This window comes from Giraffa tippelskirchi, chromosome 5 (assembly GCF_054371585.1).
Source record: "Giraffa tippelskirchi isolate mGirTip1 chromosome 5, T2T-mGirTip1v1.2.pri, whole genome shotgun sequence".
Classification (NCBI taxonomy): Eukaryota; Metazoa; Chordata; class Mammalia; order Artiodactyla; family Giraffidae; genus Giraffa; species Giraffa tippelskirchi.
The window spans coordinates 110816726-110843290 of NC_137279.1; the positions used below are offsets into that span (position 1 = coordinate 110816726).

General features: G+C 47.6%; 1 protein-coding gene and 2 long non-coding RNA genes across 4 annotated transcripts in view; 1 reads left to right on the plus strand and 2 right to left on the minus strand.

The window, feature by feature from the left end:
- KCND3 (potassium voltage-gated channel subfamily D member 3) overlaps window positions 1–26565 on the plus strand; it is a 224069-nt gene that overhangs the window by 189161 nt on the left and 8343 nt on the right. For both annotated transcript variants that reach the window (XM_081492697.1, XM_081492696.1), the window contains exon 3: window positions 22557–22719. In XM_081492697.1, the coding sequence (XP_081348823.1) occupies window positions 22557–22719 (163 nt within the window). The remainder of the gene's footprint in view (window positions 1–22556; window positions 22720–26565) is intronic.
- On the minus strand, window positions 1768–8954 carry LOC145506984 (uncharacterized). The gene is made up of 3 exons (XR_014054486.1): window positions 8919–8954; window positions 7955–8146; window positions 1768–5652 (listed from the first exon to the last, which is right to left on the minus strand). It is a non-coding gene; the product is annotated as an uncharacterized LOC145506984 (long non-coding RNA).
- Window positions 11875–20302, minus strand: LOC145506985 (uncharacterized). Its single transcript, XR_014054487.1, has 3 exons — window positions 19571–20302; window positions 17941–18070; window positions 11875–13646 (listed from the first exon to the last, which is right to left on the minus strand). It is a non-coding gene; the product is annotated as an uncharacterized LOC145506985 (long non-coding RNA).

Here is a 26565-nt window from a genome sequence, read left to right on the forward strand (position 1 = left end):
AACCAGCTCACAGGGTCCTGGGGGGTTACCCCAACCTCGCCCTTCACAGAGATGTCTGCAGGAAACATTGGATTTGCTGTTAGCTCTGGGGATGGAAAGAGGCATTCTCCACCTTCATGGGTACAGCTAATTGGTGTAGATCATTATGGAGAAAAGAAGGGACAGTTCTCAGACACCTGCCTGCTCTCCAGCGAGGAAAGATGCTGGGAAAGAAATTCAGGGTGTGTCAGCCTGTGCCTGGTATGGATGGTTGGATACAGCCTTCGGGCAAAGTGGGTGGATGGAGCCCCAGAGCACAGTTCTTTTCTCTGCCCCACGGGTCTCAGGGCAATGAGAACTGCTTCCTTTCAAGGTGTTTGGTCTCAGCATGAGGGGCCTGCTCTCCCGCAGCAAGGTAAAGTCCATTCTGGACAGAGAACAGGAAGAGACAGTCACTGAGTCCAGGCACCCAACCCAGCCCTGAATCAGAAGAGGGAAATAAAAACTAGAGGGGGAAACAAAAAACATACCACTCACCCAATTTATTCAAGACAGAGCCACAAATCAATTCAAGGCCCCTCCCGTGCTGACCTCCCAGTTATCTCCTGCTCCATGATCAGGGGCAGAAAGGCAGACAAGAACCAGAGCAGCTCATCCATCCTCGATCTCAGTAATATCCTGTCCACACTGGGTAATGCTGGACCAGGAAGTGGCTTCTTGCTTGAAATTTCCGGTGCTGCCTTTGGAACCCAGGAGGAGCTCAGGAAAGCATTTTGACTAGACCAGATACCAATCAGTGAATACAGAGACCCCGAAAGCAGGCCGTGCACAGCAGCACACCATCGAGTGCCTGCCTCTCCCCGGAGCCCATGAACAACCCAAGTGCAGGGTGGGGGCCTTGTCGTGATCATCTTTGTGTTCCCAGCACTCTGCCCAGTGTCTGACACACAAAGACCATCGATCATCATTGTTTTGGGGGTTTTTGTTTATTGGGGGATAGTTGCTTCACAACGTTGTGCTAGTTTCTGCTGTACAACGAAGCAAATCAGCCATATGTATACATATAACCCCTCCCTAGATGGGATTTCCCATCTAGGTCACCACGGAGCATCGAGTGGAGTTCCCCGCACTATACAGCAGGCTCTCACTCGTTATCTATTCCATGCATAGCGGTGTCTGCATGTAATCCCAATCTCCCAAGTCATCCCACTTCCCCTTCCCCATTTTGGTATCCACACGTTTGATCTCTATGTCTGTGTCTCTATTTCTGCTTTGCAAGTAGGTTCATCTGTATCATTTTTTTAAATTCTACATATATGTGTTAATATACGATATTTGTTTTTCTCTGACTTACTTCAGCGAAGTAAATCAATTACATCTCTAAGTCCATTACATCTCTATAAATGACCCAATTTCATTCCTTTTAGTGGCTGAGTAATATCCCATTGTGTAGTGTGTATCATATCTTCTTTATCCATCCATCGATGGACATTGAGTTTGCTTCTATGTCCTGGCTATTGTAAATAGTGCTGCAATGAACATTGAGGTCCAGTGTCTTTTTTGGGAGAATATGATTTTCTAGTGGGATTGCTGGGTCATATGGTAATTCTATTTTTAGTTTTTTAAGGAACCTCCATACTGTTCTCCATAGTGGCTGGACCAATTCATATTCTGATCAACAGTGTAGGAAGGTTCCCCTTTCTCCACACTCTCTTCAGCATTTATTGTTTGCAGATTTTTTGATCATAGCCATCTGACCAGTGTGAGGTGATCCCTCCCTCATTATAGTTTTGATTTGCATTTCTCAATAATAATTAATGATGTTAAACATCTTTCATGTCCCTCTTGGCCATCTGTATGTCTTCCTTGGAGAAATATCCATTTAGGTCTTCTGCCCATTTTTTGATTGGGTTGTTTGTTTTTTTTGATATTGAGCTGTTTGCATATTTTGGAGATTAATCCCTTGTCAGTTGCTTCCTTTGCAAATATTTTCTCCCATTCTGAGGGTTGTCTTTTCATCTTGTTTATGGTTTCCTTTGCTGTGCAAAAGCTTTTAAATTTAATTAGGTCCCATTTGTTTATTTTTGTTTTTGTTTTCATTACTCTGGGAGGTGGGTCAAAAAAGATCTTGCTGTGATTTATGTCAAAGAGTGTTCTGATTATGTTTTCCTCTAAAAGTTTTATAGCTTCCAGTCTTACATTTAGGTCTTTATTTTGAGTTTATTTTTGTGTATGGTGTTAGGGAGTGTTCTAATTTCATTCTTTGACATGTAGCAGTTTTCCCAGCACCACCTATTGAAGAGCCTGTCTTTTCTCCATTGTATATTTTTAGGTGGCCACTTGCATGGATTTGTCTCTGGGCTTTCTATCCCATCCCATTGATCTATATTCCTGATTTTGTGCCAGTACCATTCTATCTTGATTACTGTAGCAATATTGTTTTAACTGAGACATGGGCCCTTATTCTTGGAGAACACTTGAGCAAATGAGTAGGTCAGTGCATGTGCACGCAAAACACACACACACCAGAGGAAGTGTGACACAGTTTTTTCTAACTCTAGGAAAATAATTTTCTGCTGTTGAAACAGAAGAGTGAGGACAGGGCATTGGATGCTGTAGTCCCCTCGGGCTCTTCACTAATCAAAGCACATTTCTTCTCAGCACCTACCCAAGGCACCTCCCAGGCCTCCCACTCGCAGGCCCCTGCATGCCTCCTGCACCAACCTCCCTCAGACCCAACACAGCCACGTCCCCAAAGCTCTCTCTTCTCTTTCTCTCCTAGAACCTTTCCAGTCCTGCTCCCTTATGTCACAGCCTGTTGAGGGGGAGACAGGCCACTGGCCCTGGTGTGCCTATATCCTTGAGGCCAGGAGTCTGAGATGACCCAGATGAGGGTGGGGTTTATTCAAGGCATCTCTCTCCCTGTTGCTTCCATGAAAGGCAGACATGCAGGAGGTATCTCAGGCTTCTGCCAGATACCCGGGAATGCTACCAAGTCCAGGACCACCTTCCTCTGAATTCCTTAGCCCAAATTCAAGGCTGCACATCCATGAGAAAGAATGTTTACTTCCAATTCATTTTCACCTTGAGAGTGAAGCCCCTCAGGATCCCACCTCTGAGAGAGGTGAAGAGTATTTATTCATGCCTCCCACGTTGGGGATGGGGTGGGGACTGCAAAACCTGGAGCTCCTTTGTGTCACTGTTGCTTCTATATTAATTTATTTTTCAAAAACAAGGGTGTGTTGGACTATACCTGTCTGAACTCTCACTTCATCAGAGACTGTGGCCCAGTGATTCCTCATCACATTGTTACCTCTTTAGTGATCCTAAGAAAATGTTTGTTGCATTTCATCCAGCTTTTTATTTGTCTTCAGCAGAAGGGTTTATTCAAATCAATTAGCTTTCCATTACTGCAAGTAGATGTCCTTATCTCACTTGTCCTTACAATGATTCAGTGAGGTGAGTAGATATGAACATTCCCATTTTATAGATGAGACAATGAGGGTTAGAAACTTTGCCCAAGTCAGTGATCCCCAAGTGGAGGACATGAGGGTTGAATCAAGACTGTCCCAAGTCCAGAGCCCATAGTTTTCCTACTGTACCATGCTTAGGAATGGAAAGAGGAGCAGGAGAGCTATTTGAAGTGTCCGTGAAAGGCACATGCAAGAAGTCAGAGGAACTGGGAGAGCTGGGCAGTGAGTGTCATAAGCAGAAGTATCTGCAAAGCAGGCCTTCAGTGTCAAAAGAAAAATTCTCAGGACTTCCCTGGTGGTCCAGAGGTTAAGAATCTGCCTGTCAATGCAGAGGACACACCTGGCCAGGGAAGATCCCACTTGCCTTGAAGCAATTAAGCCCATGCACCACAACTACCGAGTCTGTGCTTCTAGAGTCCACGCACTGCAATAAGCCACTGCAATGAGCATCCCCCACTCGCCACAACTAGAGAAAGCCTGTGCACAGCAACAAAGACCCAGCACAGCCAAAAAATACATAAGTAAAAATATTTTTTAAAGTCCTCAGATGGAAAGGGCGAGCTGGGCTGAGCAGGTGCCCTCTGCTGGAGCAGGAGTCCCTGTTGAGACAGATGTGCCCCCTCGAGTGGCCCTGTTCCAGGGGACACAGATGCTCCCCACTGGAGCTGGAATATACCGAGAGCAGGTGAGTGTCCCAGCAGCTGGGAGCCCCCGTTGAAGCAGATGAGCCCCAAGACTGCCACTTGTGGAAGGACCTGGGAGCTAGGCCAGTCCAGGACTTTCAGACTCCACCTGACCTGATGGGACCTACACGGCGCTTGCTAACTCCCATTCCTCTCTCTTCTTGCCCTGCCCTCCTTGTCCTCTTCCTGCTACCAGGAAGTCACCCAGCAGCCTCTCCAGAACACCTTGATCCGGGATCTCTGAGTTTATGAAAACATAAACACATTCTGTAATTACTTTCCCTCCCCCACAAGCCAGTTGCTGCCTCTCTGCAGCACAAGGGAATTTTCTCCAGTCACTTTCCCCAAGCCAAGCCAAGCCAAGCCAACAGCAGGCTCAAGCCCTCCACATCTCTGCCCTCCTAACTCTGACCTTGCTCTCAAGTCAAGTCTGCTTCTTCCCTAAAGTTTAGGGTCTCTGCCAAACCAGGCTGGGGGTGAGAGGGAGAGATTTATGCCCCTCCAGGACTTTCTTTTTGCACTTGGCAATATTTCTAAATTTGATTTTCATGCCACCCACACAAGAGGCTCATGAACACACACAGGTGTGTGTCCCCTGGCTGTGATGGCGCTCAGTGGGGTCCCACCAGCTGGGAGCCGGTGAGGGTGGGCTGGGAAGGGGCGGGAGGAACCGAGCCTGGTGCTGGGGGCACGGCAAGGTCATGGCCCTGGAAGACATGCTCCTGCAGCGTCCCCAGGTATCACCTCACCAGTGGACTGAGGCTGAAACACAAGGCTTCTCCTCTTGCAGATTTTCTAACTGTTTTTCTCCCTGTTGGGGTTGATGTTTCACCAAGATTAATAGTCGATTGAGTCATTTTTAAAGGGACCCTTTGATGAAGAAAAAGCACATAAATAAGCCCTGCCTGTCAGCTTAGGCCACCCTCTCCTCATGCCACCGGTTCTGCTTTGTAGCCAAGAAGCCCTCTGCCCTCAGTTGGATACACCGTCCTCTGCAGCAAGCTTACCTGCCAGCAGCTGTGCATGGGGCCCTGGAGGGACCAAGGCTAGGGAAGGAGCACAGGGAGGTAGCTGAGAAGCCTGGACACCTGTGCCTGAACTTCTGGGCCCAGACTTCCTCCCTCGCTGAGAGGTAGTGGTCAAGAGTACAGGCTCTGGAGGTGGACGGCCTGGGCTCAAACACTAGCTCTATTGATTATTACCTGTGTGATTTGGGGATTATTTCTCAACCTCTCTGAGCCTTAGTTTCCTAATCTGAAAAATGGGGGTAACCACAGACCCTGTCTCCTGGGGTTGTTGGGAGAATTAAATAGACAAAGACTTGAAAATTACTTGGACCAGTGCCTGGCACATGCTAACCGTCCACACATTAGAATGAGTTACATTACGTCACCTTCCCTTGGAGCAGCCGTTGTGTCTCCCACAGGGGCTGACAGTGTCGTGGAGGCCATGCAGAACCATGGGGCTGACCTGACGTGTTCCCTTCCCAGCACGCTGCAGCAACAGGGGATCCACAGCTTTGGAGGTTAATTGAAGGAGAGAGGACAGAAATTTTATAAAGGAGGGTCCAGAGTACCGGGGCTCCATTACAGTGTAATGTGTGTGGTCATGTGGGAATTTGGGAGGAGCCTGGGAGACGGGTCCTGCCAGCCCTGTAGCAACTCCAAGCCCACCTGTCTTCCTCCATTCAGATTTAACTGAATAAGATATTGACAAGAAGAGCAGGCTGCCAGTGCTGAAGGAAGGGTCTGATTAACTAGGAAATGGGGGTGCCCTTGACCAGAGCATCACCTTGGCAAAAGCCAGAGAGTAGCTGGGATGGGTGAGGGTGGAGAAGGAGTGAAATGCCATGGACATGAGGATGGGAAAGAAGGTCTTGGTCCATAGTCAAGGACCAGGCAGCTCCCTCCAAAGAGTATTTATGCGTTCCCATATGCTCCAGCCCTTAAGCTCCATGGTGGTGGTGATTTAGTTGCTTAGTCTGACTCTTCGCGACCCCATGGACTGTAGCTCACCAGCCTCCTCTGTCCATGGGATTCTCCAGGCAAGATTACTGGAGTGGGTTGCCATTTCCTTCTCGAGGACATCTTCCCAACCTAGGGATCAAACCCTGGTTTCCTGCATTGCATGCAGATTCTTTACCAATTGAGTCATCAGGGAAGCTCCATAGGAGGATATAAAATAGCAAAATAGCCCTGCCCTCAAGGAACAAGAATCTGGTTGGCAGCAGGAGCCTCACACAAAAGAAACAAAATTAAATAAACAACAAGGGATTTTGTAGGACTGGTTGTCATAGGTGAAAAATGAGCAGTGGCTTCAGATAACTCTGAAATGAGGGGTTTGGAGTAGACAGTTCTTCTTTTAAATTATTTGCCCCCCCACACAAATTATTATGGATAATTTGAAGCATTTACACAAAGGAGAGCATGGTGAATGAAACTTCATGCCGCTACCTACCTGGCTCTATCTTTCTTCTCCTCACTCGGTCTTTTTTCCTGGAGTATTTTAAAGCACCTTCCAGATATGTGTCATTTCACCCATAAATATTTCAGTATGCATGAAACAGATGGTTTTTAAGGTTTCTTCCATCTCTGACCTGGTGTGAGTGTATGTGTGCTGGCGAATGTCAGAATAGTTCTCTGAAGGGGTGAGGGGGAAGTGATATGTCTATTTGGGGTCTGGTTGTATGTGGGAAATGCTATTTTACACACACACTCCACCAGCTGCCCTGAGTACCACCTCTAATCATTTCAAAACTATCGTGACTGATGCTAGCAGATCTCAGCCCGGAAAAGGCTGGTTGGAACGGCTTGGACACGAGGATCCAAAAGAGGCAGAGACTGAAAGAGAATCAGCTAAACGGCCATTTCTTCATAAGATGTGTCAGGAACCCTACTCCCTGGCAGCCACTGTGCTCACTATACACTGAAGGAGCAGAGGTGACCCAGGCAGGTGAAGCCTCTGCTATCACCAGCTTTTATGGGGACATGTGGGTTAGAGTCAGAGAGCAAATGGGCCAGGGTGCACCATGGGGATGCTGTTCAAGGGTGTCACACGCCAGAAGCCTCTCATAGACATGAGGGTGAGACAGAGAGAGAGAAAGAGAGGCAGAGGCTCAGAGACCCAGAGACCAGAGATTGAGTCCAAAGGGGCCAGGCTCCCCTCCAGGCAGGTGTCACAGGCCAAGCACTTGCTGAGGGCCGTGCAGACCACCTCCTCACCATTCCCTTCCCCAGTTGGGTTTCCAGGGGAGCAGGGGGTGAGGGGGTGCCGTCAGATGAGGCAGAGTCCAGCCTGTGGCTCATTTCCACCTTCCAAAGCAGAACACATACTTCAAGGCGGGTGATCAAGGCTCAGTGAATGCACCGAACTGAATCAAATCCAGTAGCTCTGAGCCTGGAGCTGGCAGCATGTAAGATGTGGAAGAATGCTTCTGGGTTTTCTATAGCTCAGTGGAAATGTAAATTAGCCTCAAGCCATGGAGCAGGATTTCAAGCGCCTCAGATGAGGTGTCTTGAGGACCCAAGAATTTAGTCCTGGTACAGGCTCAAGGGGAAAGTTGCCTTAGAAATGATGACTGAATTTGACTCAGATGGTAAAGAATCTGGCTGCAATGAAGGAGACCTGCGTTCGATCTCTGGGTCAGGAAGATCCCCTGGAGGAGGAAATGGCTACCCACTCCAGTATTCTTGTCTGGAGAATCCCATGGTGGACAGGGGAACCTGGAGGGGTACTGTCCATGGGGTCGCAAAAAGTCGGACATGACTGGGCGACTAACACACACAACACACACACACAGAGGTTCAAGGTGAAACTTGCCTTAGAAATGACTGAATCTAGTCCACGAGCCCCAAAAGTACCTTTGAACAGTCCACCATGTGTCCACTAGGCAGAAGTACTATGGTAACACAGAAGGAATCCCCTGACTTCAAGCTGGTGATGTCAGGTTGGTGAGACACCAACTGTGTGTGTCCAGCATGCTGCCAGGCCTGCTCTCATGGAGTTTCCCATCTAACGAGTAGAAAGATGTGTGGTTCAGATGAGGCTTAATGGGAGAGAATGTCTCCTGGTCTTTAGAGGGTGGGGATGGGTGAAAAGGGGAAGGGAGAACACCCAGATGAAAGAAGGTGCTATTAGACAGTACAGAGTAGAGGAGAGGAGGGCCAGATAAGACTTGGGAAGGGCAGTTGAAATAGAATGGATTTACCCAGTGGGTCACGGAGGGCAGAGTGCTGTGATGAGTAGGGAAGCCCGGTGATGGTTATACAGGGTCAAGTGGCTAAATCACTCAATACCTCAATCTGACCTGGCCTGGGGCTTAAATTTCTCTCAGTCCTGCAGTCCCCAGTCCTCCCTGGTCACTACCCCTGCCACCATGCCAGATGGAGCCATAGGGGAAGGAATCAGAGGTGTGCTGGCAGAGATGAGACTGGTCCTTCAGGGACTTCCCTAGTCCAGTGGTTAAGTCTGCGTTTCCACTGCAGGAGATGCAGGTTCCATGCCTGGTTGGGGAAAACAAGATCCCATATGCTGTCCTGTATGGCCAAAACACCAAAAAACAAACCAAAAAAGACTGGACCTTCAGAGAAGGTCTGCACAACCATAGATACTCTGCGCTCGAGCATTTGCCTGCTTTGGGACTTCTCTGGTGGTCTAGTGGTTAGGACTCCATGCTTCCACTGCAGGGGGCACAGGTTCAAACCCTGGTCGGGGAACTAAGATTCCCACCTACTGCCTGGTGCAGCCCCCCAAAAAGAACTTTTCTGCTTCACCACGTACCCACCACAGCTTCTGTATCCTGGCATGTCATCACCTCTGTGGACTTTGACCTGAGTGCTTACCCTCTTTAGGAGGGCCGGCTGGAGTCTGACTCAGCCACACCCCCACCCCTCCTGTGCTCTTTGTGACCCCGCTTTCTCCCAAGGTCAGCCTGACTTTCTGCCATACTAGCCCACCCCAGTGCCAACCAAAGGTTTATTGTGCTAGGGCTCCCCTTTGTGGGGGAGAAGTGCTTGCCAGTCCAGGGTGGCAGAAGGCCGAGAAACCGCCCCAGGGAGAAGGGCTGTTGGATGGCCATGTGGAGAAAGAGAAGCAGATGGCACGAGCCTGCAGGACAGGGTCTCTGAGGGAGCACCGTGGTTTGACCAGATGCATGTGCTGCTCTTTCTTATCAACCTCTGCTCCCAAGGGTGGAGAGGGGATAAACGGGGACAAGTCTCTGGGGCACTGAGACCAGGGAAGATGGATGAGCAAGGCCTAATTTCCAGGAGAGCATGCCCGTCAAGATTGGGACTGGAACTTTGGCCATGCCGACATGGCTCCTGGCCCACAGGCACCCCAAGTCAGGGCATGGGCCCCCTCTAAGTCTGACAAGGCTCGTCCCAGGCCTGGGTCTGGTCAGGGTGGGGTGGGGCCTCAGCCCTCAGCTTCTTCCTTCCAAAGAATAAATGCCCTTGCAGCACACACTCAGAGCAAGCCCACTCACAGTTCAGGGAACCACTGACTGGGGATTTAGGAAATGCCACAAGAAATAACCAAATTTCAATTTTCATTTGAATATTTTCCCATTGACAGGAGACCTATAGTGAATGTGATTATATCTCCTTCCCTGGTTTTTATACAAAGGTGGCTGGCACCATTCCCTTCTGGTGATAACACTGGTTTTCTGTCTGCTTATCCTGTGTATTCTCATCTGAGTTAGTGGGTCTTTCCCGGGAGCTGTGTGAGCAAAAGGGATTGTGTCTCTCCAGGAACCAAGCCTCACTCAGCACCATGATAGACCACAGCGATGGCCTCTTTTGGTGACAAGGCTGCTGCAGGCCTCTCCTTGGTCTTTATTATCCTGCTACTGGCCATGACAGGAATAGACTCGGATACAAGGGCCTTTTGACCAAGTGACAACATGAAGGTCCTCGAAGATAAGCTTGAGAAGAGGAGGTCCACTCCAGAAGCTGAGCCCATCAGGGATAACCAGTTGGATTAAGGCACTGTGTTCAGACATAGTTAATTTTAGCATTTCACTTTTTCACTTCTCGAAGCTCCATTTGGTTCTTTTTCATATCTGGCATTTCTGATAGTGTTCTATTGTAGTTTATCTTTGTGATTCCATCCTTTATTTTGAAAAAAAGTCATTTCCATGTGTAACTCTTCTGCATTTATCAATTCCAATATCTGCAGTTCTGGGGGTGGGAGGGAGGGGGCTAAATCTATGGGGTTTTTTCCTCCTTTGACTCTCACTCATGGTTGTTTGCTTCCTTATGATTTTTTTAAAGCAAACTCATATTTACATGATCTTAATCTGTAGGAATCCTAAAGGCCTGGATTAAAGAAGCTTTCCTCAGGACAGGATTTAGATCTGGTTTGCCCATAAGCCAGCTAGTACTACCGTTTTGGGAGCACTTCAGCCCATGTGCAGGGCTGGTTTCACTTGAACACTCCGAGTTCCTTTCTGTCATTGGCCCAAGGTTCAGTTTCCCAGTGACGGGTCCCTGATCACCAGGTTCTTATTGGCACACATCCTCAGAGCATCAGTGCTCCTCCCTTTGCCACTGCACCCTCCTCCCAGTTGTGATTTTCCCTTTTGTTTTGGTCCTTTCTACTGGGGGTAAAATACATTTTCCCCGCTTCAAGTGAACTCAGCAATGCATCAAAAGTGTATTTTATCCAGGATTTACATATTTTGCAGCCAAAGGGCTCCCCGATGGTCTGGTCTGCTGAGGTCAGCGGTTCCGTTACTAATCTGTTCATAGCACATCCACCCATTCAATAAATATCTGAGTGCTCACCACATGCTGGGCATGCTTACAGGTACTGAGGGAGCAGCCTCCACCCTCCTGGAGCTTGCAATCTGATTCCAGAAGGAGTAAGTACGGGAGTCCCCGACAGTCCGTGGAATACACACCAGAGGGGTTGTTTTATCTCTATTCTCATGTGTGTCTCACTCTTATGTGTTGAGTCCCTACTGTGCATCACACAACATGCCAGGCACCAGGGATGCAGAGACAGATGGCCCTGTGCTCAGATGACACTTATGCCACTGGCAAAAGCAGCCATCTTGAGAGGTTTATTAAGGAAGGCGTAAAAGTGCAGTGACTGGTCTGAGTCTGGTTCTGCCACCACTTTCTAGTTCTGACAGGTCTGTGATCTCCAGAGAGAGGATTGTTTAGAGCAGTGGTTCTCTAAGCATGGTCCTGGATCACCAGCATGAGTGTCACTTTGGAGCTTGCTTAGAATACAGATTCTCAGGTATTATTCTACACCTACAGAATCAGAAGTGTGAGGCTGCGGCCTAGCGGTCTATGTTTTAACAAGCCTTGTAGGCAATTCCAATGCACACTGAAGTTTGAAAAGGCTGACTTAGAAGAACAACTTTGTCACCCCAGTGCAATTGCTGTTGAGGTGGTAAGACAAGGAGGTTATCACCACAGCCTCCTTAGTGGTCAGGGGCCTGCAGCCATGACTGGCCATGACCCTGCAGACCAAACACAGCAAGGCCTGGAGAGATCATACATCCCCCTTTCCTGGGATTCTTTGCTGGCAGAACCCAGAAATACCTCCCTCAGCACCTGAGAGTGTCCCAGCAGGGTTCTGGGCTCACACCACCTTGGAAGTGTCTCCATTTTCTTGAAGTTGTTTTCTCATGTAGACTAGCCAAGTCCTTTGACTTCTCTCTCTCCTCCTGCAATAGGCATAGTAAGGAAGAAGGTGCTCTGCAGTCAGACCAGCCTGATTTGGAATACTGGCTTGGGTTGGCTGATGATCCTCTCAGCATGTTAACTTAATCTCTCTGAGCTCTGGTTTCCTCATCTCAAAAAGGAGTCTAATTATACCTCATAAGGTTGTTATGAAGATTGAATGGCATGTATTGATGCTAAGTAAAACTAAACTATTACTGAATTCCACTGCTCCAAGCCTCAGCTCTCCTCTCTGGGTCCACACCCCCACCCCACTTCCCCGAGGTCTTCAGAGGAACCTCAAGATTCCAAAATGCCAGCCCATCCTTTTGGCTCTGGGCTTGCTTCTGGGGATCACTTGGCAGGTGGGCCCAGGAGAGTGCTGAGCCATAGGGTCATAATCAGAGAGGTGGTGGTTTCATTCTGGTGGAGGAGGGACACACAGTAGGAAGGAGGAGTAATATGGGGCTTTCATTTCATTCCCAAGTCCCCCTCCTCGAGAACTGGCAACACAGGGCATGGTGTGGTTAGGCTGCTGCCCTGGATCTGGTCACCTTTAAAGTCCCGCCCTTAATCTCCAACTGGACTTCTGCCTGCCATGTTGACTCCTCAGGGACTGTGACTTTGGGCTGTAGTAACTCGTAGTGGGGGGGTGAGAGGGGGACTTTGAAATCTTAGAGGCTTGATCCATGTCCCGGTTCTGCAACTGGCTAGCTAAATGCATACATGCCTGCTAAGTTGCTTCAGTCGTGTCTGACACTTCGACCCCATGGACTGTAGCCCACCAGGCTCCTCTGTCCATGGGACTCTGCAGGCAAGAATACTGGAGTGGGGTTGCCATGCCCTCCTCCAGGAGATCCTCCCAACCCAGGGATAGCACCCAGGTCTCTTAAGTCTCTTGCATTGGCAGGCAGGTTCTTTACCACTGTGTGTTTTATGTTGCTTCAGTCATGTCCGACTTTGCAATGCTATGGACTAGCCCACCAGGCTCCTCTGTCCATGGGATTCTTTAGGCAAGAATACCAGAGTGGGTTGCCATGCCTTCCTCTAGAGGATCTTCCCAACCCAGGGGTCAAACCCGCACCTCTTAGGTCTTCTGCATTGGCAGGCAGATTCTTTACCACTAGCACCACCTGGGAGGCCCCTGGCTAAGTGACTACCAGCATATTACTTCATCACTCTGTGCCTCGGTTTCCTTATCTGTAAAATGAGAGTGATCGTTGCATCTATTGCTTAGGGCTGCTGGGAGGAACAAATGAGATCATGGATTTGCAGGACCTGACATGATTTAAGAGCCAAATAAAAAAGTTACAGCTGTGCTGCTCCACAGGCAGGGATTTGGACTTGAAAAGAGGCTGACCAGATGTTTGTCAAGGGGCGAGCTTATCAGCCAGGCTGTGTCATTAGTGTCCTCCAGGGTGGCCTACCAGTGTCCTTCGCCTCCGGACAGGGAGGCAGCCCCAGGGGTATGAGTGCCTGGAACTCACACTAGAGCCCACACTGCTCTATCCCCTGTCCTCAGCCTGACTCCAGCCCCCAGGATAGCTTTCATCCCCCATCTGCACCCAGCACAGGTGAACAGAGGCAGAAGCCAAGTTCAGGGTCATCCCAGTGGAGAAGGTAGGTGTAGCACTGGGTGTCGCTGTGAGGTAGAGACTTCCTCCCTGCAGAAACTCATCAAGGATGTGCCTCCTCAACTGAGCTCCCAGCAGCCAGGATGGGCAGTGGCCTGGCCTCCAGGAAAGAACAGACTCCCCACAAGATGGGCAGCCTTGCCCCTACCTGAAAGGAAGGCAGAATCAGACAGGGGAGCTTGGCTTGCACTTATCTCTCGGCTCCTGGAGGAGGAAATGAAGGCAGCAATTAATTGTACAAGGCGGGTGGTTTGTGCAGCTTAAGTTCAGATAAAAAGTTTAATTATCCCTAAGCCCTAATACAAATTAATTAGCCTTCCATATTAGGAGGGTAAGCTTCCCTGCTCTTGCCACAGCCCAGACATCACTGCAGATTACCGAGGATGTGCTGGGGGGGAAGCAGCGAGCCCAGAGACCCACCAGGTCAGCAGCAGACCGCTGGCTCCACCCTGGCCCCAGCTGAGGGCTGTGTGAGGGTCCTAAGTCTGGGGTGAGCACCACAGCCCCCCTGTATATGTTGTGTCATCTCCAGGAGAGGCTTTTCTTGTCCCTTATTTTTCTCCACCCTCAGAGCCAGGGTGGTGGGTGGAGGAGGGGAGTCCTTATTTGCCTGAAAGACAGAAAGAAAATAAGGCTATGGCTTAGAAAAATTTTTTCTAGGCCACGACATTTTCTGTTTTTTTCTTTCTCCACCCTTTCCTTCCTCAAAATTCCACGGAGAAAATAGGCCATCATGGCCATAAGGACTTAGAGAATCACTACCAGCTCCAGCACCTCAGTGCTCCTGCCCAGGGGGCCCCAGGAGGGTCTGCAGGCGGGACAAAGGGCACTGCCCATCACAACCATTACAGTCCAACAAGCTGTTACCTAATGAGTGTTTACTATGTAACAGGAACTTCATCTTTGCAACCATATTGCAAGGAATGTTTTCTTCATTAACTCACACATTCGATCGACATTTATTGAAGTGATTTGAGCAAGGGAATGACACGCTTGGATCTACATTTTAAGACTATGGTTCTTTGTGAATTAAAGGAGAACAAAGCCTGCGTGAGGTGTCTGGTTAAGGGGCTTTCACAGAAGTTCAGTCTAGAAACCACAGTGGCCTGGACCCAGGGTTTATTTAATAAACGTTTATAAAGTTCTTAATATGTGCCAGAATTGAGCCTTTTACAAATGGTAACTCATCTAATCCCTCGCAATAGCCCTGTGAAGTAGGTACTATTATATTATCAGTCCCAGGAAACAAGATAAAGTAATTTGCGCAAAATTCACCCAGCTCACAAGTGATAGAACCAGGACTTGCCCCAGATAGTCTGCTGCTCAGAGTCCACACTTTTAACCACTGTGCTATGCTGCTACCTCTGAGGGAGCAGAGATGGCTGAGAAGGGGGTAGGCTCCAGCTGACTCCTCAGAGCCTCCTCCCACCACCACCCTCTCCCTCGCAACAGCCTCATCACTCCCCTGGAGAAACAGGATCTGACAGACAGAGCAGGACAATGTAAACAGACCAACCTGGGTTTTAACCCAGGCAGTTTTGCCTCTGACTACCTGAGGACCTTGAACAATTCACTGTCCTCTCATCTCTAGGGAGGGTTAACCTTACTTGGCGGAGCTTTCATGTGATCCAGTGATGCCAGAGTTCCTAACATATGTCCCAGTACACTGTTCCCTTTCATCTTTCCATTCTCTATCCTTCCTTCTTTAACCCAAACGATCCCGTTCCTTTGATTGTTTCCCCTATGAATTCCAGAAAATTCATCATCTCTTCCTCTCCTTTCTGGACATGACCCAGTTAATCAATGCCCTATAGAATATGTAATGTCCAGAACTCCACACAGCAGCCGAGAAGCGGTCTGCACCAAGGAGCAGAATCCGAGCACCCACTCCTTTTTTCTGGTCAGTGTACTCCCTTCAGTCCAGCTCAAGGCAGCATTAGGTCTTTAGCTGCTGCATTACACTGGTGGCTGTGTTAAAGTCAATTCCCTCAGTGATTTTTAACTTGGATGGCTTTTAAGCTGCTCTCTCTCATCAACTATACAAGTCATTGATTATTTGAACCAAAATGCTGGTGTTGTCATTTATCTTTGTTGAAAATAATCTGGTTGATTTCACCCATGATTGCAATCTGCTAAAAATCCTTTTGACTCCTAAAGACCTTAATTCATAGTAGTGCTGTCATTTAGAAATTCGAAGAGCTTGATTAAAAATAATCAACCCTGGTAGCTCAGCTGGTAAAGAATCCACCTGCAGTGCAGGAGACCCTGGTTCGATTCCTGGGTCAGGAAGATTCACTAGAGAAGGGATCGGCTACCCACTCCAGTGTTCTTGGGCTTCCCTAGTGGCTCAGCTGGTAAAGAATCCTCCTGCAATGCAGGACACCTGGATTCAATCCCTGGGTTGGGAAGATCCCCTGGAGAAGGGACTAGCTTACCCATTCCAGTTTTCTTGCCTGGAGAATCCCATGGACTGTACAGTCCATGGGGTCACAAAGAGTCAGACACGACTGAGTGACTTTTCACTTTCACTTTCATAGCCACATCATCACCAGCATCATCATCATTGTCATTGTCTCAGGATCCAAATGGAAGAAGGTTAAACAAAAGCAATAATTTGTTGGTGTGCAGAGTCAAAAAAAGGCTTGCACAACTTAACCACAGGAAAGGCAAAAGTAAAGCTGATCCTCTCCAAGAATTAGAACAGGAACTCAGACCTCCACCATATTTCCCTTTTCATCTCTCATCTCTTTCTACTGTCAGCCTGCTTCATTTCTAACTATAATCTGGCTTTTCCCCATGGCAGAAAGCATGGCAGCCAATAACTCCAGAGGTTTTTAAGTTGAGTTTCAACTTCTTTGAAAGAGATTGATCTGGTCTCAAGGGTAAAAATCCAGGGGAGGGAAAAAGTCAACACTATCAGCCAACAGTATAAATGCAAATCAAACTCACAGTGAGAAACTAAAACGAGGGTTACCATGTGATCCTGCAATTTCACTCCTGTGCATGTATCTGGAGAAAATGCTAATTCAAAAAGATGCACACACTCCAGTGTTCGTAGCAGAACTATTCACAATAGCCAAGGCATGGAAGCAACCTAAATGTCCATTGATAGACGAATGGGTAAAGAAGATATGGTGTGTGTGTATATATATATAATGGAATATTCAGTTCAGCCGCTCAGTCGTGTCTGACTCTTTGTGACCCCATGAACCGCAGCACGCCAAGCCTCCCTGTCCCTCACCAACTCCTGGAGTCTACCCAAACCCATGTCCATCGTGTCAGTGATGCATCCAGCCATCTCATCCTCTGTCGTCCCCTTCTCCTCCTGCCCCCAATCCTTCCCAGCATTAGAGTCTTCTCCAATGAGTCAACTCTTCTCATGAGGTGGCCAAAGTATTGGAGTTTCAGCTTCAACATCAGTCCTTCCAAAGAACACCCAGGACTGATCTCCTTTAGGATGGACTGGTTGGATCTTCTTGCAGTCTAAGGGACTCTCAAGAGTCTTCTCCAACACCACAGTTCTAAAGCATCAATTCTTTGGCGCTCAGCTTTATTCACCGTCCAACTCTCACATCCATACATGACCACTGGGAAAACCATAGCCTTGACTAGAAGGACCTTTGTTGGCAAAGGAATGTCTCTGCTTTTAAATATGCTATCTAGGTTGGTAATAACCTTCCTTCCAAGGAGTAAGCACCTTTTAATTTCATGGCTGCAATCACCATCAGCAGTGATTTTGGGGCCCAAAAAAATAAAGTCTGACACTGTTTCCACTGTTTCCCCATCTATTTCCCAAGAAGTGATGGGACCAGATGCCATGATCTTAGTTGTCTGAACGTTGAGCTTTAAGCCAACTTTTTCACTCTTCTCTTTCACTTTCATCAAGAGGCTTTTTAGTTCCTCTTCACTTTCTGCCACAAGGGTGGTGTCATCTGCATATCTGAGGTTATTGATATTTCTCCTGGCAATCTTGATTCCAGCTTGTGTTTCTTCCAGACCAGCGTTTCTCATGATGTACTCTGCATATAAGTTAAATAAGCAGGGTGACAATACACAGCCTTGACGTACTCCTTTTCCTATTTGGAACCAGTCTGTTGTTCCATGTCCAGTTCTAACTGTTTCTTCCTGACCTGCATACAGGTTTCTCAAGAGACAGGTCAGATGGTATGGTATTCCCATCTCTTGAAGAATTTTCCACAGTTTATTGTGATCCACACAGTCAAAGGCTTTGGCATAGTCAATAAAGCAGAAATAGATGTTTTTGTGGAACTCTCTTGCTTTTTCGATGATTCATCGGATGTTGGCAATTTGATCTCTGGTTCCTCTGCCTTTTCTAAATCCAGCTTGAACATCTGGACATTCACGGTGCACGTATTGCTGAAGCCTGGCTTGGAGAATTTTGAGCATTACTTTACTAGTGTGTGAGATGAGTGCAATTGTGTGGTAGTTCGAGCATTCTTTGGCATTGCCTTTCTTTGGGATTGGAATGAAAACTGACCTTTTCCAGTCCTGTGGCCACTGCTGAGTTTTCCAGATTTGCTGGCATATTGAGTGCAGCACTTTCACCGCATCATCTTTCAGGATTTGAAATAGCTCAACTGGAATTCCATCACCTCAATGGAATATTCCTCAGTCATAAAAATGAATGAAATAATGTCATTGGCAGCAACACAGATGGACATAGAGATTAACATAGTAAGTGAAGTAAGTCAAACAGAGAAAGACAAATATCATATAATACCACTTATATGTGGAATCTACAAAAGAATTTATTAATAAAACAGAAATAGACTCACAGACATGGAAAGCAAACTTATGATTAATAGAGGAGATAGTGGAGGGTGAAGAGGAAAAGACAAATTAGGATTGGGATTAACATATTCACACTTCTATGCATAAAATAGATTAAAAAAACAAGCACCTACTGCATAACACAGAAAACTACATTCAGTATCTTATAATATCCTATAAGAGAAAAGAATCTGAAAAGAAATATGTACATTATATATATATATATATATATATATATACACACATATAATTGAATCACTTTGCTATACACCTGAAACTAATACAACATTGTAAATTAACTATACCTTAACTATGCCTCATTGTAAATTAACTTTACCATTTTAAAAAATGGGTAAAAAAGGAAAAAAACATGAGATACCACATCACATCCACTAGGGCAGCTATAATCAAAAGACAAAAGGTAACAAGTATTGGTGAAGATATGGAGAAATTGAAACACTGATTTATTGGTAGTGGGGATGTAAAATGGTACAGTTTCTCCAACTGCTAAACATAGTAACCACATGTCCAAAATAAGGAAATCCATGGAGGCAAAAAGTAGATTAGTGGTTGCCTAGGGCTGAAGGGTGGAATGGTCACTGCAGGATGAGTACTAAGTTTCTATTAGGGGTGTTGAAAATGCTCTAAAATGCTCCCCAGTGGGAGCAGGGATATTGGGGAAGGCTTGTAAGGATAAAGCAGCTCCTCTGAGACCCTACTCTTCTGGACAGAGTTTATGTCATAATGGGGAGGGGAGGGGTTTAGTTCCTAGGAGTGAGTAAGATATTAGCAGACGAAATATTGGATGCCCTCTGCACTGGCTATTCATAGAGAATTTACATTTACCCAGATAAAGCATCGAGGGCTTCTTCTGAATTATCTCATTAATTATCACAACAACCTTGTAAGTTAGGTTTATAAAGCCCATTTATATTGGTAGAGGCTCAGGTTATGTAACTTCCCCAAGGACATTTAACTATTTAGTAAGTAACATTTGGCTCTAGTTCAACCCCAGATCTGAAGCCAGTCTCCTCTCTCAATCATTAGGCCACACTGCCTCCTTCTGGCCTGAAATGAATTGGTAAAAATTCTGGAATGCACCAGTGGAGACCTGAATTTAGATCCCGTCATTTCATTTGCTTATTACTCTCTCACTGAAGGACACCCTTCTAACATGAAACCCAGGAATTTCCTTTGCTGTTCTGGGACCATCGTTGGTCATCTTTGAGAAGGGCCAGAAGACTCGAGATGGTTGCTCAGTGCTTGCTAGCCACGCTGCTGTCCCCTCCCCATTCCTCCAGCTCGCCCAGCGTATAGAGAACTGGGCAGGAACACACCTTGCTGCAGTCACGATGCAGTACGTCTGTAGCCGGTTAACTCTCTCAAAATAGGAATTAAGGGTCATCTGGCAAGATGTGTGCTTAGTGAACCAATGCAGCTTATTTTCCAAGTGCTCGCAAGCTGTCTGCTTAATAATCCACTTTCAAATTCTGCCAGCAATTGGTTGACAGAATCGATGGATGCCAAGCCTGCTGGTCGGTGGTTCCTTAGACCTCCTTTCCCTTTCTTTAAAGACACTGATACTTTAGCCTCCTGGGATTTCTCTGCGACATCATGATTTCTCAGTCATCATGAGCAATGGTTCTATAACACCATTTGCACATTCCTCCTGTCTCCTGGGGTAGGATCCAGGTGGGCCTGCGATGGGAATCCACTGAAGACAGCTGACCACTTGCCTGCTCTCCACTCCCCTGCTTCAAGCTCTGGATACTTTTTTTCCACATTTGTCCCTGCCTTCCCAAGATAAAGCAGGTTCTCCTTCCTGGAGAACGCAGAAAGTGCATGGGAGTTGCACTGGTCAGCTTTCTCTCTATCGTCTGTTTCCAGCAGACCATCTGCCCAACAGATGAGTAACTTTCCTTCCAGTGGCAAAAACAACCTCCCTGTTGTCCTTAGCATTTTTCACAACCTCAATCACTGAAATGTAGCCTTCCTTAGACTGTTCTTACAAACTCCCACCATGCCTCATTTTCACCCATGGTCATGTACCCAATGTCCACCTTTCAATCATGTTATCTAAAAATTTCTTCATCACTCGGATGGTTAGAACTTGGAACAATCAGCTCCTCAGCAACAGAGACCATGGTTTTCAGAATGCCGAGGTAAAAGTAAATGTATTTATTATTTGTAGAGCTGTACACGTCACAATGGGGCTTCCCAGGTGGCTCAGTGGTTAGGAATCTGCCTGCCACACAGGAGACATGGGTTCAATCCCTGGGTCAGGAAGATCCCCTGGAGAAGGAACAGACAACCTACTCCAATATTCTTGCCTGGGAAATGCTATGGACAGAGGAGCCTGCCAGCCTACAGTTGATGGGGTCACAAAAGAGTCAGACATGACTCAGCAACTAAACAACGACAACAAATACATCACAATAGAATTATGACCTAGGTTACTTATTATCTTCATTTTTGAGACAAGGAAACTGAGGCCCATAGTCACATTCCCCCAAGGTCACACTGTGATTTCAGGTGGAGCTAGGGGAGTCTAATCGAAGCCAGGTTCTGGACCACTTCACTGGAAGCCTCTCCTGAGCATCATGGCAGAGAAGGCAAACCTAGTATCAGTGCTCCCAAAGGAGCTCTCAGTGGTGTGACCGAGACAGCTTGAGCCAGAACAAAGGGCCTCAACACTGAAGAAGAAGGAAGAAGGGTGTTGAGAAGCTTAAATGTGCTCATGCATCCAAGTATGTGTCAACCATGGCACCCCTTTGACCAAGCCCTTAGGGTTAGGGGTGAGAACTTCACAGTTCTGCAATGGCTCCCCCATCACCTTCCACAGTCTTTTTGGACCCCAGGACACCTGGGTCCTTCAGGACAAGTGACTTGGAGCCTCACAATTTCAGTAGCAACAATTCTAGGTCATGCTAAGGCTGTGTCTGCTCTGGACACCCAGAGGGCACAGAGGAGGGGAGAGGTGGTGGTTCTGGCTTTGGCCAAAGGAGTCATCACAGTTCTTTACTTAACGTGGCCTTTAAATGATCTCAATAAAGAAGAGGCTGAACACTTAACTGCGGCTGAACGTGTCTTATTGATTGGAGGAGAAGGCTCTGGCCTGTTTGCCTGGGGCTGAGCAGGAGCCAGGCCAAGCCAGTCCCAGTGTGTGGCTGCCAGGGTGTGAAGTACTTAGGAGAGTTTCTCCGAGCTCTGAGAGGGGCTGGCACTGTCCCAAAGTGGCTTCACAGCTTAAGGGGCTGAGTTTTGGAGCTCACAGACCCCTTTAAGACAGTGGGAGGAGAAGGCAATGGCACCCCACTCCAGTACTCTTTTGCCTGGAAAATCCCATGGACAGAGGAGCCTGGCAGGCTTCAGTCCATGGGGTCGCACAGAGTCGGACACGACTGAAGCGACTTAGCAGAAGCAGCAGCAAGGCAGTAGGATGAGGTGAAAAGAGGAGAAAGCAGGAGGTGTGGGTTTTGCTCCCAGCTGTACCCAAACATGAGCAATCAACTTCATGCCTCTGAGCCTCAATTCCTGCCTCTGTCCAGTGGTGATTGGGGTTCCAAGTTCACAGGGTTCGTGGAGCTTATGTGAGTTAAATGTGTAAATGTGCTTTGTAAACTGTAAGTTTTCACATAAATAGAAGGCGGTTTACTCTTCATTATTTTTATTACCGTAAGAGAAATCGTGTTGTTCTGCTTGAAACTTGTCCATGGCTCCTCTTTGCGCTTGGGATGGAACCCGTGCTCCTCGTCAGGAGCCCCTGGACCCCATATGGTCGGCCCTGCCTGGCCCCCACCTGCTGCCTCAGTCTCCTTTTGTAGAACTCCCCACCTGCCCTGTGAGCCAGTCCTGCTGGCCCTTTCACTGTTCCTAGAACAGGCCAAGCCCCTTCCTACCTCAGGGCCTCTGTCCTGTCTGTTCCCTCTGCCTGGTACACTCTGCCCCAAGTGTGTGGCATGGCTGGATTCTTTACCTTCAGGTCTTAGCTTAAATGGAGGGAGGCCTTTCTGACCACACTCCCCCAACCCTGCACTGCACCATCTCTATTCTCTCCCTGGAAGGAGTCAGAAGTTACAATGTTTTTATATATTCACTTAAGTGTTATGGTCATCCCCTGGAAGGATGCTGGCTCTGTGAACATAAGGACCTTGTCTGTTTTGTTCATTCACAGAGCGTATCATAATACCTGACACATAGCAGGAACCTAAATAACTGTCAGATGAATGAATGGATGAATGAATGGGTGAATGATTAGCAGGGGATCCTGATTGTTGCTCAAATGGCCCCTCTTCTTTACACCTGCTTGTCTTCGTTTTTCAGATATGGAGACATGGTACCCAAGACGATTGCAGGAAAGATCTTCGGTTCCATCTGCTCGCTGAGCGGTGTCCTCGTCATTGCCCTGCCGGTCCCTGTGATCGTTTCCAACTTCAGCCGGATTTACCACCAGAATCAGAGAGCAGATAAACGCAGGGCACAGAAGGTAAGCCTCAGACCCAGAAGGGGGTAGGCCACACCGAGAGGGTGACCCTGGCCTTGTGCCTCTGTCACACAGAGCTCCTGGGAGAATCCCTGCACAGACGGCTTCTGGCTTTGGAAGGTAAGCAGCCCTAGGTGCCTTCCCACCTACCAGTGTCCTGCACGCCAACCGCGGTCAGCTGCGCAAGGCTGCAAACTCTCAATTACCCACAAGCCAGTGTTCTCCTTGTGGATATTCTGTGCACTTTCCTTGGGCCCTGGCCACCCCTCCTAGACCACAGCTACTAACACTGGGCAGTGCCTGGACTCCTCCCTTCCTCAGCCAAGAGCTTGCTGGGGAGTGTAATCGTTTTTCAGTACCCTGTAATAGCCTATACCAAACAGAGTGACAAAAATTAATTTGCTAAAAAGAAAAATGAATACTCTGAATGGAGAACATTCTGAGGCCATTGAGTTCAGGGACAAATTGCACAGCGGGCTTTAGTCACCTCAGGGTATCGTAGGATAGGGCATAGAACTGCCCTTGACAGTCGGGACACTAAGCATGGGTCCTGGAAAGGTTTCCAGTGATGTCCAGTGAGCACGCCTTAGGGAATCTGGGCAGGGCGAACAGGATGAGGAAAAATGTCTGAAGGTTTTGGTGCCCAGAGAGAAGCCTCCTTTCCTCACCCTCTGAGCCAGCTGTAGTTCACCTGCATTTTTTGGACATCTGGCTGGTGAAGGTTCTTGGACCCAGGGAGCAGTTTTTCCTTTCTCTTCTGATCTAGGCTGAAATACTTCCCCTTCAGCAGCATCTCAACCTCCAGGGGGTACCATCAAAGCCTTTCTGGGTAGTGGAGTGGGGGGACCTGAAAGAGTCGCTTAGGGAGGCCTGAAATGTTATGTCCTTATTGTATTCTTTCTTCATTCATTCATTCCACACATGTTTACTGAGCACCTACTATGTGCCATGCCCTATGCTGTACAGCTGGGTTACTTCCTCACCATGTGAGCCTCTCTCCTGGCCTTGCTTTTGCAGAGATAACCCACCAGTGGCAGGGCTTCTTTGACATATCAGAGGGATCCAGAATTTCAGAACATATTTGTGTATGCTGACTGAAACGAAGCCTCAAAGTTTATGAAAGTTAGCTCTGAAATGCATAATGATTTGCATGTAACAATACTTAATGGGGGTTCCCCTGGTGTCTCACTGGTAAAGAATCTACATATAATGCAGGAGACCCAGGTTTGACCTCTGGGTTGGGAAGATCCACTGGAGAAGGAGATGACAATCCAGGCAATCCACTCCAGTAGTCTTGCCTGGGAAATCCCATGGACAGAGGGGTCTGGCAGGCTATAGTCCATGAGATAGCAAGAGTCACACAACTTAGCGACTAAACCACCACCATACTTAATAATATATATCACATAGTTATATAATAAATTCAGTTGGTCCCCACTTCCAACATCTCCCCTTTTGTGTGCCCCTGTGGTCATCTCCATGCCCTACTGTCTCCGTCTGCCTGTGCAGTAATATACTTTGACTTATCCTGACTGGGGTCTGTGATGTTGTCAGCCTGCCTTGGGTTGATCTGCAGTACTCTCTATCCCCTCCAGCACCAGTTTCTACCTCTTCACCCAAGGTCAGGGCTTCCCCACCCTCATCCCCTTCAAGCCAGCCCCAAAATAGAAGTCTTATCTCTTTCCCCATTCAAGTCAGCTGGCAAGTGTGAACAATATCTACATTCATTATGCTGTCCTTAAAAAGGGGGCAGGAAGAAACTGGGATCTCCTTTCCAAATCAAGGAGCCTAAAGCCCTAAAGGGCCAGGGGCCCTATAGCAATGGCAACCCCACCCCTCACTGTCCACCGCACCCGCCAGGGCTGACACAGGGTTTTTGAAGAGCAGTAAAGGTTCCTGGAATCCTCAGCTCTCACACCAGCCCACGGCAGCCCCACTCGAGCAGGGCTTTAGCCGCCCCTGCACTCCCTTCCCTTCTGTGCTCACGCCCTTACCTGCTTCTTAGAGCATCACATCTGCTGTCATTTTGCCTTCTGCAAAGAATGCTGTGGGGGCCATTTCTCCACACAACTTCACAGAGTTCATCCCATGTGAATAAGATACACGAGGAATCAGCTTGGGCCTCTTCCTCCTTCTAGCCGCTCAGGATGAGAATCCCTCCCTCTGCCTCCCTCCTCCCTCTCCCTCTTTGCTCTCCCTGGAAATCAAAGTAAATATTTATAGTGTTTTCATCTTGCCTAGATACTCTCCCTCCTCAAGGTCCACTCAGCTCTGTCTCTTTCACCTTGGGCTTCTTGTGAGAAGGGAAAAAAGACAACACAAGAATACTGCTTGCTTCCAGCCCCAGGTCTATCACAGCAGTGAGGCAAGGCAGGCAGGTCAGGGGACTCAATGGGGAGTGGAGAGATGGGCCAGGAAGGGGGTCAGGGGAGTTGATGACAGCTCTCAGCTCAGACCACATACTCAGGAGTCATGAGGGTAAGCATTAGCTCATGTGCCTCGGGTGGAAAGGGAGGGACCAAAAAGTTGTCATCCTTTCCCATCATGACTGATTTGCTTGGGATTATTGCTGAAATGACTCCATGACTCTTTACTACAGAGACTGGGTCCTCTAAGCCAGGTGAGCTGGAGATCAAGTAAGGAGGCAGTGGACAGAGGGGAACATCTGAGTGTGGATTTTTATTGAAATAATTATAGATACACATGTAGCTATAAAATTATCATATCCAATGCATGGGCATTGACATAGCTACAACCCACCAAGCCTATTCAGACTTGCCCAGTTTTTCTTGCACCCATGTGTGCCTGTGTGTGATGTTTCATACAGTTTTATCACCTATGCAAGATCACACATCCCCCACCTCAGTCAATATACCACACAGTTTCAACACCACAAGGATCCCTTCCACTGTATCTCTTATAACCACTCCCCCCAATACACCTCCACCCTGTCTCTAAACCCTGCCAGCCATTTATCTGTACTCTCTTTATAAAATGTTTTCATCTTTTAAATGGTATATCAATGGGCTTATATTGTAGGTAACCTGTGGAGATTAGTTTTTCCCATTTTGTTGTAATTTCCTCAAGATTCATCCAAGTCAGGTGAATCAGTAGTCTGTTCCTTTTCCTTGCTGAGTAGTATTCCCTGGTATGGGTGCATCCCAGTTATGATTAACAATTTGCATGTTGAGGAACATTGAGTTATTATAAGTAAAACTGCTGTTAACAGCCACTTGCAGGTTTGTGTGTGAATATAACTTTTCTTTTCTCTGAGATAAATGCTTAAGAATGCAATTGCCCATGGTCTCTTTTGGCTTTTCCAGTTCTCTCTCTTTCTGCTTCTTCTGCCTCTCCCAGGGTAGAGATGTCGACACTCATGCTCCAAGGACACCTGGCAGCCAGACAGCTAGGAAGTGCTTCATCATGAAAGGCTTCTAGGGGCCCACAGAATTCTTGAGCTTATTAGCCTGTACCAGGAACTGTCCCCAGGGTGGCAGGATCCTCCATCCTTACCTCTCCTCCAAACCTGGAATCTCTACAGCTGTTGAAAATGCAAGTTTGGGGCTTTGCTCATCAGGTTAAAACTTGCCTGAACAGAGCTGAAATTTAGGGAAGGAGAGGGATGTTATGGAAGCAGCATTGGCCTGAAGGTTGGAAGATCTGAGCTGAAGTCTTGCCCTGAAAAAGTCCCTTCCCCTCATAGCCTCCATTTCCTTGTCTTTATCTTTATCTTTTTTTTTTCTTTCATTTCTTTGTCTTTAAAACAGCCTAGATGATCTCCACATTCTTTTAACTCTCACATTGTACTTCTGGCCAGAGAAGAGAGGGAGGCTGACCAGCCCACACAGG